General features: G+C 38.6%; 2 protein-coding genes across 4 annotated transcripts in view; one reads left to right on the top strand and one right to left on the bottom strand.

Moving 5' to 3' along the window:
- Positions 1 to 13,420, bottom strand: part of LOC102540475 (proton-coupled amino acid transporter 2) — a 135,120-nt gene that overhangs the window by 36,187 nt on the left and 85,513 nt on the right. For all 3 annotated transcript variants that reach the window (XM_072954358.1, XM_072954367.1, XM_072954364.1), the window contains exon 4: positions 1,977 to 2,106. In XM_072954358.1, the coding sequence (XP_072810459.1) occupies positions 1,977 to 2,106 (130 nt within the window). The remainder of the gene's footprint in view (positions 1 to 1,976; positions 2,107 to 13,420) is intronic.
- On the top strand, positions 2,263 to 6,806 carry LOC102528095 (olfactory receptor 2AK2-like). Its single transcript, XM_072951685.1, has 4 exons — positions 2,263 to 2,317; positions 5,354 to 5,510; positions 5,688 to 5,763; positions 5,907 to 6,806. The coding sequence occupies exons 1-4, from the start codon at positions 2,263 to 2,265 to the stop codon at positions 6,804 to 6,806; spliced, it is 1,188 nt and encodes a 395-aa protein (XP_072807786.1).

Raw genomic sequence — 13,420 nt, 5'->3', positions numbered from 1 at the left:
CAAGTACATGACCTGAATCACAGTTAGTGCCCCAGAGAGGGGGGCTATTTTTATTATATCACTTCATTACTAGAGGGAACTTGAAAGGTCATCTTGTTGAGCAGTACTATCTCACCAATCAGGGAACCGAGGCCCAAGAGGGGAAGGGACACAGTGAGTTAAGAGTGGTGCCATGGCAGGACTGAGACTATAACCCAGCCTAGGTCTCCTGACTTCCCAGCCTTGTTGTTTTCACCACTTCCCAAGCACCCTGAAATGCAGTAAAAACAGGAAGTTTATTTCATTCATTCAACAAATATTTGCCAAGTCCCTACCATATGCTGAATGCTACCGTAGGACCAGGAAGAAGGAGAACAAGCAGAACAAGTGCCTGTGCCTTAGCTAGAGCTGCACAACAGAGTACAGCAGGCCGGGTGGCTTAAACACTAACATTTATTTTCTCACAAATTCCGGGGGCTGGAAGTCCCAGGTCAGGGTCTGGCACGGTCAGCCCCTGATGAGAGCTCTCCTGTAGAGGGCCGCCTTTTCCCTATGTCCTCACATGGTCTTCCTGGGTGTGTGTGTGTTTGTGTGTGTGTGTTTGTGTGTGTGTGTGTGTGTGTGTGTGTGTCTCTCTCCAAGTCATGTCGGGAGGTTCTGTATCTTCCACGTGTGTGTGTGTGTGTGTGTGTGTGTGTGTGTGTGTGTGTGTGTGTCTCTCTCTCCAAGTCATGTCGGGAGGTTCTGTATCTTCCACGTGTGTGTGTGTGTGTGTGTGTGTGTGTGTGTGTGTGTGTGTGTCTCTCTCTCCAAGTCATGTCGGGAGGTTCTGTATCTTCCACGTAGTAGATGCAGCTATGATAAGGACAAATGAGATCATGTCTGTAAACTACTTAGCACATGGGAAACATTCAATAAATATGTGCTATTCATTCTCCTTGTTAATGATGAGTATGAATTACTCAGAAAACTAAATCCAAGTGGTCACACTATATTTTTCCAAACATTTTTATTCACACATTAGATTATGAATGAGAATTTCTATTCTTTAGGGCTATTAATTTATAGTAGCCAAAAATCAATTAGGTCATATACACAAGAAAAAAGGTATCTTGGTTTAGATTTTTTTTTAAGAAAGAAAAATGACATGATTGCATTTTCAGGGAGAGATATTATTAATAATAACCAAAAGTTATTGAGTCACTTCTAAGTCACTTCTCAGCACTGAGCTTACATAGATTATTTCTAATTACAACCCCATGAAGCAAGTACTGTTATTATTATTTTTCTAATTGAAGTAAAGTTGATTTATGTTATATTAGTTTCAGGTGTACAAAATTAATCCCAAGGATTTAATGGACCTTTTGAAATAGAGAAGCTTTTTACACTAAGGCTGTTGAGAGAAAGGCCTATAATGAGGGGTGCTAGCAGTCATGTACCACTGTGTACTGTGTGTGAAGAGTGAACATGAATAGAGCCCACGCAGAGAAAAACAAACCTGAGAGATGGAAAGAGACTGAGTCCTGGGGATACCACTTGAGTAGCTGGATCCAGCCATGCCTGAAGTTACATATACACATGGACTTTTTTTTTGTTTTAAAAAATTGGATTGGATTTTAGTCACTTGCAAAGGAAAGAAAGAAATCTGACTAAACATCAGTCATTGCTGGGAGGGCTTTTAGATATCATTTAGTCTAATCCCTTTGTTTGGTAGATGGAGAAACTGAGAGGAGAAGAGAAGTATCCTACTTAGAAGATAGAATTAATGGCCGTGTTAAACTAGAATCCAGGTCTCTTGATTTACCTAGTCCACTAATTTCCATGGTTTTCCATGACAGTTTCCTGGCATTCTTCTCTATGCTAAGACAATTCTCACTCATGTCTTTGCTACTCCCCTCTAACGAGGGGATGCCAGCCACCCTCTGCACGTCATCTTTCCGGCTCTGAGGCCGGGACTTCATTCACCAGAGGTTGGGGAGGTTGAGGGTGATGCTCACCTGGGTGGTGGCCCCAAACTTGAGGTAGTCCAAGGCCTCGGAGGTCCTGGGTGGTGATCACCAACATCCCCCCAAATAGGATGAGCGGAAACTGGGCACAGTTCCACATCTTGTTTTCCAGAAGCAAAACCTGTGAATGGAGTGGCCATAATTACACAGTGATCTCCATTTATGTTATCATTCTAAATTCATCAATTTCAGTCATGAAAAAGTTTGACAGAGGAAAAGAAAAAGCAAACTCCAATACGTGGTGCCACTAGGTACAACAAACTGCTGAATTATAACAATGTCAACCACTAAAAAGACCTTAGGGGACTTTGAGTCCAGCCAGCCACACTCAGGTATCCTCTTCCATGCGCAGGAAGGACTCCACCTCTGAGCAGCCCTGTGGCCAGGGTTGATGATAATAGAAATTACCGATAAAATGTTGCTGTTATAGACATTACTGATAAAATATATAAGCTGATGTCTTTGCAGGACTTGTGCTTTGGGCTCTGACCACCAGGAGGAGCACCTTCCCTAATTTTAGGTCTGGAAGCACAGGTGTGCAGACTACAGTATAATCTTCGGTTCCTTTTGTGTGGGGGTAGAGGGGAGACTTTCTTATACACCAAAATATGCAGCAGCTCCTGTCCAAAGGATGGAAAAGGAATATAAATTGCACTGGCACCTGGACTGAAGAAATTGTTTCCTTATACATGGTATGAGTTAGTTGTCTAGAAAACTCTCTACAATGCTCATCCTTTATTCCAGCTCCAGCTGTCTATAATCAGTAATTCTGTATCTCAGAGTAGTAGTGTGGGGGCATCAGCTCCGAATAATGGTTCAGGCAGCCTTACTCGTGTGTTGGGAGGAGTGGGGTGTGTGTGTGGGGGGTGTGAAATGTGTGTGTGTAGGGAGCAGTGGGGCAGTTGGTGATGGGGAGATCCAGAGATAATCCTGTCAAAAGTAGAACTAAAAAGAAAACTGAAGATAAAAGAGGAAGACCAGAAGGAGCAACTGACATGGGACATTTGGTCTGGAAGCTGAGAGATGAGGGCTTAAGCCTTGGCTTTGGGATTTGACAGCCTAATGCTCTTAGACTAGATTGCTTCTAGCCCTCAGTTTCTGTGTGTAGATGTGAGTGCATTTTACATATATATACTACATACATATATACACACACACACACCCCACCCATATGTGGTGTGCATGTATTTTTTTCTGAGCTATATGAGAATAACTGATGTGTTTTAAAGATTGTGTTCCTCTTGTGATTTCACTCAAAAGTTCAAAGGATAAGAAAATATTTGAAAACCTTTGCTAAGTTCCCTTTTAGTGCTGACTTTTTTCCACTGCTGGATGAAAACAGATCTAGCACCCAAACGTGCCAATTAAGAGCATACCAAAGTAAACAGATTTTAAATATGGACACCATGGTGTTTAAGTAGGTTTACTTGTTGGCTGGGATTGTCATACAGATGTTTTCAGGTCTCCCATTCTATAGATGGACAAAATGAGGTCCATTGAAAAAAGCAGATTTGTTTAACACCCCATAGCTTTCTGTCAGGTATTTTCTTCTCTGGCATGTTAAAGGATGAGGGAGCTGGATGGCCAGAGATGCTCAGTCCTCTCATCTGATGCCTTCACTTTACAGATGGGGAGCCAGAGGCTCAGAAAGACTAATGGTGGTCATATTAACAAGGTCCCTTATCTAATACAGATAATGTGAGCAGCTATTATTACTTTGGTTCGTATGATAGGCCAGGCAATATGCAAAGTGCTTTAAACGCACTGTTTAATTCTCACCACAATCCTGAAAGCAGGGATTATTATCTTTAAGGATAAGAAAATTGAGGTTGAGGGCCTCTCTTGCTTTAGTTTCTCCTTCTATAAAACAAGGAAGTTGAACTAAAACAGCATGTCTGAAATGAAAGTCATTTATCATATATATGTTCTACCTGTATTATTTTTCTCATCAAGTCTGTTTTAAAGGGAAATTGATTTTAGGAAGAAGTATTATAGTGCAACTCTAAATCACCATGAATAGAACATATCAACACAAATACATAATTTAAGAAAGTAAACAAGCATTACTCATCTCACCACTAAGTTTATCACTTGTACCATCAGAGGCATGGAGGCACACTTTGAAAAGCTACTGAATTAAAGGACTTCCCGGTCCAGTCCTATCTTTGTCTCTCCTAGGACACAGAATCCTGGAGGCTGGTGAGATCCGACACTTGAGAGCAATGCTCTTCAACAGACACTAACCATGGTAGGGAGCAACCACTAAAACTTCACTGTAAACAAGATAATCTCCAGGTTATTGACAGCAAATGGGACCCCAGGAGCCTCTGAAGGTTTTTCTTCTTTCTGGGAGCAGGGAGACACTTTCCCAGCCAGGGGAGCATTGATCTCCTGGGGGGTTTCCACGGTTGCTTGGGCAGGGGGGCCCTCATGTGATAAAGACTACCTGCAGAGTTCACACGCTGCATCCTATCTTTGCCTTGCTTTTGGCTCTTGAAAAGGAGAAATGGTGGAAGCTCAGCCCTTTGGCATTCAACAGGCTTTGTGGTCAGCAGCATTACTGAGTGCTTGGAAACCACAACATGCATGTATAAAGGACTTTTAGAGTGTTGTGACTCAAAGTGTGCTCAGAGGACCAGCAGCATCGGCCTCACCTGGGGGCTTGTTGGGAAAGCACAATCTCAGGTACCACCCAGACTCCTGAATCGGAACCTGCATTGTCAATGTTCCCAGGTGGTTCGTGTGCACACTGGAGTTTGGGTGGCACTGCTCTGAGCTGCTGCTGACGCGGTTGGTCTGAAGACCACTCCTCACAGCAGTGCTTCAGAGTAATCACTCCCAAACTTCGCTGATCATCAGAATAAGTCGGGGAACTCTAAAAACCTCACAGATTCCTGGATTCCAAATTCCAAAGATTCAGATCCAGTACAACTGAGGCAGGGCTTGGGAATCTGTTACTAGACAAGGTCTTAAAGCGATTCTGATGCTTAGCCAGGTTTAGGAGAGATAACAGCTTACATTTAAGGAGAACTTAACTGTGTACCAGGCAGGAGCCTAAGCTCTTTACATGTATTAATCCGTTTGAGTCTCACAACAGCCTTAGGAGGTAGGTGTTAGTATTAGTCTCATTTTCCACAGGGCAAAACTGAGGCACAGGAAAGTACCGTAATTTGTCAAACTTTGAAGTGGTAGAACTATAAACAGAATTCAGGTAACTCGGTTGTAGAGCATGGCTTTTCAGCTTTGGCACTACTGACATTCAGGGTGCCCTGTGCATTGCAGGATGTTTAACTGTGTCCCTGGCTTCCAAGCACTAATTGCTCTGCATTCACCCATGTATTTCTTTGTATCCAATCTTTCTTTTCTAGAGGTTGCCATTACGTCCACAGTGGTGCCTAAGATGCTGGCCAACACACTTTCTCTCACCAAAGCAATATCCTTCATGGGGTGCCTTGCACAGTCTTTCTTCTACTTTCTCTTGGGATCCACAGAATTCTTCCTCTTGGCTGTCATGTCCTTCGATCGGTACGTTGCCACCTGCAACCCACTAAGGTATATCATCATCATGAACAAGAAAACATGCGTATCATTGCTTCTGGGATCTTACGGGGGTGCATTTTTGTCAATTTTGGCATCAGCAATATTAAGTGCTCCTCTGCCCTTTTGTGGGCCAAATGTAATCAATCACTTTTTCTGTGACAGTGCCCCTGTGCTAAAGCTGGTCTGTGCGGATATCTCTCTGGCTGAACTGGCTGACTTTGTCTCCTCTGCTGTGTTGGTACTGGGTTCCTTGCTCCTGACAGGACTGTCTTACACGTACATTATCATTACAATCTTGAGAATTCCCTCTGTCCAGGGACGGCAGAAAGCTTTCTCCACCTGTGTGTCGCATATCACAGTGGTAACACTTTACTATGGAAGCTCCATCTTCATCTACGTCCAACGGACTCTTTCCTCTTCATTGCCATTGCCATCCTGTTTTCAGTGGCTCTGACGGGGAACATCACACTGATTCTTCTCATTCGAATGGATCCCAGACTCCACACTCCAATGTACTTTCTCCTCAGTCAGCTCTCTTTCATTGACATGATGTACATCTCCACCACTGTGCCCAAGATGGCAGTTAACTTTCTGTCCAATAGTAAGACCATCACTTTTCTAGGCTGTGAGATTCAGACATTTGTGTTCACGGTCCTTGGCGGAACTGAAGCCCTTCTTCTTGGGTTCATGTCTTATGATCGCTACGTGGCCATCTGTCATCCTTTACGTTACCCTGTGCTCATGAGCAAGAGGATCTGTTGGTTCACGGTCATGTGTGTGTGGGCCAGTTGTTCTGTCAACTCTTTAATACATACGGTGTATGTATTTCAACTTCCCTTCTGTCCATCTCGACTCATCAACCACTTCTTCTGTGAAGTCCCATCCCTGTTGCCATTGGTGTGTCAGCACACTTCTCAGTATGAACATACGATCCTCCCGAGCAGCCTTATTATTCTGTTGTTACCATTCACGGCCATTGTGGCTTCCTATGCCTGCGTGCTCTCTGTGGTTTTCCAGATGAGTTCAGGAAAAGGACAGACAAAAGCGATCTCCACTTGTTCCTCTCACCTGCTTGTGGCAAGTCTGTTCTACATGACCACTCTCTCCACCTATACCAGGCCTCACTCCCTGCATTCACCTGAAGAGGATAAGACAGTAGCTGTGTTTTATACCATGATCACACCTCTTCTGAACCCATTTATCTACAGCCTGAGGAATAAAGAAGTCATCGGGGCCTTGAGGAGACTGATAGGACTATGTATATTCGTACAGAAAATTTGACTGCAGGAACTCCTTACTGATTGAGATCAAACAACTTAAAAAGCTGTGCTTGTAATACTGTTTGGGAATATATCAACTCTAAAAATACTGTGTATGTGTATATTCCAAGAAGTGTTTATGAAATAAATGGAGTAATAATGGTCTTTTTGTTTTGGTTCTAATATTTTGATTAGGATACAATTGGTGCATAACATTGTACAAGTTTGATGTGTTAATGTATTAAATGTATCAATTTAATACATTTAAATATTATAATTACCACCATAGCATTAGCTAATACTTCCATCACATCATATAATTATCGTTTTATTTTATGGTGGAAAAACTTCAGATATTTTCCCTTAGGTATTTATAGTATATATCACAATGATGTGCATCAGAGCTCCAGAACTTACTCATCTTCTTGTTGCAAAAGTGCACCCTTTGACCAACAGTTCTCCAATGTCCCTAACTGCCCCACAGGCTCCTTATAACCACTGCTCTATTATTTCTGTCAGTTCAGCTCTTTTAGATTTCACATATAAGTAATATTCTACAGTATTTTTCTTTCTTTCTCTGGCTTATCTTAGCATAAGGACCTCAAGGTCCATTGATGTTATTGCAAATGGCGGGACTTCCTTTTTTTTCTTATGACTGAATAATATTCCATTATATATATATATATATACACTTTCTCATTCATCCGTTAACAAATTAACAGACACTTAGGCTAGTTCCATACCTCATTTGTAATTTGTAGACTTGTAGATGATAGCCATCCTGAGAAGTGTTAAGTGATACCTCACTGTTGTTTTGATCTGCATTGCTCTAATATTTAGTCATGTTGAACATGTTTTTCATGTACCCACTAGCCATCTGAATGTCTCTTGGGAAAAAATGTCTATTCATGTCTTCTACCCACTTTTTTTTGATATAGAGTTGTGTGAGCTTTTTATATATTTTGGATATTTACCACTTATCATTCATAGTACTTGCAAATATTTCTCCCATTTTGTATATTTTATTTTCATTTTGTCAATAAACTTACCATATGATTCAGCAATCCCACTCCCGGGTATATATCCAGAGGGAGCTGTAATTTGAAAAGACACAGGCACCTCAGTGTTCATAGCAACACTGCTTACAATAGTGGAAACAAACTAAATGTCCATCAAAAGATGAAGATGACTGGATAAAGAAGTTGTGGTATATTTATACAATGGAATACTACTCAGCCATAAACAAGAATAAAATAATGCAATTTATAGCAACATGGATGGACCTAGAGATCATCATTCTAAGTGAAGTAAGCCAGAAATAGAAAGAAAAATACCATAAGATATCACTCAAATGCGGAATCTAAAAAAAAAAAAAAAGGAAAATAAACACTATGAACGCCTCTACAAAACAGAAACAGACTCCCAGACATAGCAAACAATCTTATGATTATCAGGGAAAGGGGGTGGTAAGGGACAAATTTGGGAATTTGAGTTTTGCAAATGTTAACCACTACATATAAAAATAGATTTAAAAAAAATTTATTCTGTATAACACAGGGAACTATATTCAATATCTTGTAAAAGCCTTTAATGAAGAAGACTATGAAGATGAATATATGTATGTATATGCATGACATGGACATTGTGTTGCACATCAGATATTGACACATTGTAACTGACTGTGCTTCAATTTTAAAAAAGTTAGTAGAAGAAAATAAACCATAAAGATCAGAGCAGAAATAAATGAAATAGAGATTAAAAAACAGAAAAGATCAATGAAACTAAAAGCTGGTTCTCCGAAAAGATAAACAAAATTGATAAAGCTTTAGTCAGACTCATCAGGAAAAAAAGGGAGAGGGCCCAATTTAATAAAATCAGAAATGAAAAAGGAAACGACACAACTGACACCACAGAAATACAAGGGATCACAACTAGACGCCAACAAAAAGGAAAACCTAGAAGAAATGGCCAATTTCTTAGAAAGTACAATTTGCCAAGACTAAGTCAGGAAGAAACAGAAAATATTAGTAGACCAATCACCAGTACTGAAATTGAATCAGTAATTTAAAAACTCCCCATAAACAGAAGTCCAGGACCAGGTGGTTTCACAGGTGAATTGTACCAAACATTTAGAGAAGAATTAGCACCTATCCTTCTCAAAGTATTCCAAAAAATTTGCAGAGAAAGGAACCCTTCCGAGCTCATTCTATGTGGCCACCATTACGCTGACAACAAAACCAGACAAATATATCACAGAAAAGAAAATTATAGGCCAATATCACCTATGACTATAGGTGCAAAAATCGTCAACAAAATACTAGCAAATTAAGTGCAACAATACATTAAAAGGATCATATACCATGATTCAGTGGGATTTATCCCATGGATGCAAGAATTTTTCAATATCTTCAAATTAATCAGTATGATACACCACATTCACAAACTGAAGAATAAGAACCATATGATCATCTCAATAGCCGCAGAAAAAGCTTTTGATAGAACTCAGCATCTATTTATGAAAAAAACTATCTAAAAAGTAACATAGACCGAACATACCTCAATATAATAAAGACCATATATGACAAACCCACAATTCACTTTATACTTAATGGTGAAAAGCTGAAAGCATTTCCTCTATGATCAGGAACAAGACAAGGATGCCCACTCTTGCCACTCTTATTCAATATACTTTTGGAAGTCCTAGCCTTAGCAATCAGAGAAGAAAAAGATATAAAGGGAATCCAAATCAGAAAACAAGAAGTAAAACTGTCACTTTTCACAGATGATATGATATTATACATAGAAAACCTTAAAGAAGTGACCAGAAATCTGCTAGAGCTCATCAATGAATCTGGTAAAGTTGCAGGAATCACAGTTAATACACAGAAATCAGTTGCATTTCTATACTCTAACATCAAAGTAGCAGAAAAAGAAATTAAGGAAACGATTCCATTTACCATCACACAAAAAAGAATGAAACACTTAGGAATAAACATACTCAAGGAGGCAAAGGATCTGTACTCCAAAAACTATAAGACACTGATGAAAGAAATTGAAGATGACATAATCAGATGGAAAGATATATGTGTTCTTGGATTGGAAGAATCAATATTGTTAAAATGGTCATACTGTCTAAGGCAATATACAGATTCAATGCGATCTCTATCAAATTACCAATGACATTTTTCATAGAGCTGGAAAAAAATGTTCAAATTTGTCTGGAAACACAAAAGACCCCAAATAGCTAAGTCAGTCTTGAAAAAGGAGAATAGAACGGATAAAATTATGCTCCCTGACTTCAGACTATACTACAAAGCTACAGCAATCAAAACAATATGGTACTGGCACAGAAATAGAAATGAAAATCAGCGGAACAGGAAAATCCAGAAATAAGCCCACATATTTATGGTCAATTAATCTACAACAAGGTGGACAAGAATATACAATGGAGAAAAGGCAGTCTCCTCAAGTGGTGCTGGGCAAACCAGACAGCTACCTGTAACAGACTGGAATTAGAACGTTCTCTACCACCATGTGCAAAAATACACTCAACATGGAATAAAGACCTAAATGTAAGACCAATACTATACAACTCCCAGAGGAAAACATAGGCTGAACATTATTTGACACAAATCACAGAAACACATTTTTAACCAGTTCCTAGATTAATGGAAATAAAAGCAAAAATAAACAAATGGAATCTAATTAAACTTAAAAGCTTTTACACAGCAAAGGATACCATCAACAAAACAAAAAGGCAACCTACAGAATGGGAAAAAATATTTGCAAATATTGACCAATGAAGGACTAATATGAGAAGTATACAAACTGCTCATACACCTTAATATCAAAAACAAGCAACTCAATTGAAAAATTGGCAGAAGATCTAAAGAGACATCTCTCCAAAGAAGACATCCAGATGACCAACAGCCACATGAAAAGATGCTCAACATCACTCATTATTAGAGAAATGCAAATCAAAACTACAGTGAGATCTATATGAAACCTAAAAGACACAGGATTGCGAAAGCAATACTGAAGAGAAAAAAATGAAGCTGGAGGAATAAACTTTCTAGACTTCAGACAATACTACAGAGCTACAATAATCAAAACTACTTGGTATTGGTACAAAACAGACATATGGATCAATGGAACAGAATAGAGAGCTCAGAAATAAACCCACAGGCTTTTGGTCAATTATTCTTTGACAAAGGAGGCAAGAATATACAACGGAGTAAACACAGTTTCTTCAGCAAATAGTGTTGGGAAAATTGGACAGTTGCGTGTAAATCAATGACATTAGAATACCCCCACACACCATACTTGAAAATAAACTCAGTACGGCTTAAAGACTTAAACATAAGACAAGGTACTATAAACCTCCTAGAAGAAAACATAGGCAAAACATTCTCTGACATAAATCTTGGCGATGTTCTCCTAGGGCAGGCTACCCAGGAAGTAGAATTAAAAGGAAGAATAAACAAATAGGACCTAATTAAAATTTATAAGCTTTTGCACAGAAAACAAAACTATGAGCAAAACAAAACAACAGTCTATGGAATGAGAGAAAATATTTGCAAAAGAAGAGATTGACAAGGTCTTAATTTTCAGAATATATAAACAGCTGACACAGCTTAAGAAAAAAGCAAATAACCTAATTCAAAAATGGGCAGAAGACCTAAACAAGCAATTCTCCAATGAAAACATACAAATGGTCAATAGGCACATGAAAAAATGTTCAATGGCAGTAATTCAGAGAAATACAAATCAAAACTACAATGAGGTATCCCTTCACACCAGTCGGAATGGCCATCATTCAAAAGCCCACAATATCCACCTCTTTTTGGTGCACTTTTTCAGCTTATAGGGGCATTTCAGAATCAAATTTTCATCTGCATTTGCTGGCGTTTGGTGGTCTATGAGGGACTTGCTCAGTGCTTCTTTGACTGAATACGGGGCTGTCTTGACCTGTTCGCACATGGTTATGGTGTCAGTAAGATGGTGGAATAGAAGATTCCAGCCTGAATCCCTTCAAAGAAACATGAATATAAATAATCATTCATTCAAAAACACGCTTTTACAAAGGACAGTTTATAGACTCAAGTGGAGCACCGAAATTAGAAAATTTGCATTGAAGAAGGTAGGAAGAGCTTTATACTCTACCTGAGTCACTCTTTACCTAGTACCATGACTCACGGGACAGGTTTTTCCTCTTCTTTTTTTTTTTTTAAATTTATTTTATTTTGGGGGGGGAGGGTAACTTGATTGATTGATTGATTGACTGATTTTAGAGGCAATACTTGAGATTGAACTCAGGACCTCATGCATGCTAAATATGCACTCTACCACTTGAGGTGTATCCATCCCCCATTTCCTCTTCTTTAGATCTCTCCGCTGGAGAAAAGAAAGTCAAGTGAGCATATAATTTTAATGTAGACCCAAACATCAAGCCCACATACCCACAGATGCTGTGAGCAAGCCTGCCCACACTGCTGCCTGCCCCAGCCCCAAATCTCTGCTGGACTTAAATGGTGAGAGGACTTCCCTGTAAGAGCCAGGTTGTAAAGACTAGAAATTGTGACTACTTGTTCAAATATGCAAACATCAATTTCTAGACAGCAAGGTTCACAAGTGTCAGAGAAACACAACACTACCAAATGCCAAGATAAGGCACCAGCAACTAACCCTAAAAAATTGGAGATCTAATACATGCCTGGCAAAGAATTCAGAATATTCATCTTAAAGAAGCTTTGTGAGCTATGAGAGAATAGAGACAAGAAAAAAAAATTAGAAAAACAATATTGAAACAAGATTAGAAAATTTTGAAATTTTGAAAAGAATTTTGAAATTTTGAAAAGAAAATTTGAAAAGAATCAAGCAAATTCTAGAAATGAAGAACACAATAACTGAACTGAAAATATAGAGACAAAACCCTAGACTTGATCACACAAATGAAAGAAACTGTGAGATGAAAGATAGATGATTTGAAATTACCCGGTCAGAGTAATCAAAATAGAAAAAGAGTGAAAAAAGCTGTTAGCACATATGGGAATACATAAGCCATCAATATACACATTATGGGAATTCTGGAAGGAGCAGAGAAAGAGAAAGGGGCCAGAAAGACTTTTTAAAGTAATAATGACAAAAAAAAAGAAAATCCCAAATCAGGGGAAGAAAATGAACATCCAGATTCATGAAGCCCAAATTACTCAAAATAAACATAAAGAAGTCTTCAATGAGATGTTTTATTTCAAATATCACATTTATAAAATCATTTTTAAAATTTAAAATAGGTTAATAATAGTCATTCTCAAGTAAAAGGTACAATTAATTAACTCACTGGAAACAATGAGAAATATAAACATACTTAAATTATAATCTGCAATAAAATTGCATTGTTGAATATTTTCTAGATAACATTGCAACAAATATTTTCATTATGTAGTTTAATATGTGAAACATTTTTTATACTTTATGGATATTTCCATCTGAATGAAAACAATTGAAAATACGTAGTACCTAAAGTAAACTACTGTATACTTGAAATTTTAAGAATTTCCATTTATACATTTTAATTAAATTAACCACATTGGTTTATTTGATTTGACCAATATAATCAAAACTGGGAAACTAATA

The sequence above is a fragment of the Vicugna pacos genome, chromosome 3, assembly GCF_048564905.1.
Source record: "Vicugna pacos chromosome 3, VicPac4, whole genome shotgun sequence".
In the NCBI taxonomy this organism is placed as follows: Eukaryota; Metazoa; Chordata; class Mammalia; order Artiodactyla; family Camelidae; genus Vicugna; species Vicugna pacos.
The sequence above is the reverse complement of the archived record's forward strand: the minus strand, read 5'-3'. Positions and strand labels throughout refer to the sequence as shown.

What these genes read in the sequence shown, in the direction of transcription:
- LOC102528095 (XM_072951685.1), top strand. Translation starts at nt 2,263, where the DNA reads ATGTCAACCACTAAAAAGACCTTAGGGGACTTTGAGTCCAGCCAGCCA. An exon ending in GTCCAGCCAGCCACACTCAG is followed by an intron (nt 2,318 to 5,353) that starts GTATCCTCTTCC and finishes TTTCTTTTCTAG; the next exon opens with AGGTTGCCATTACGTCCACA. An exon ending in GCTGTCATGTCCTTCGATCG is followed by an intron (nt 5,511 to 5,687) that starts GTACGTTGCCAC and finishes TTTCTGTGACAG; the next exon opens with TGCCCCTGTGCTAAAGCTGG.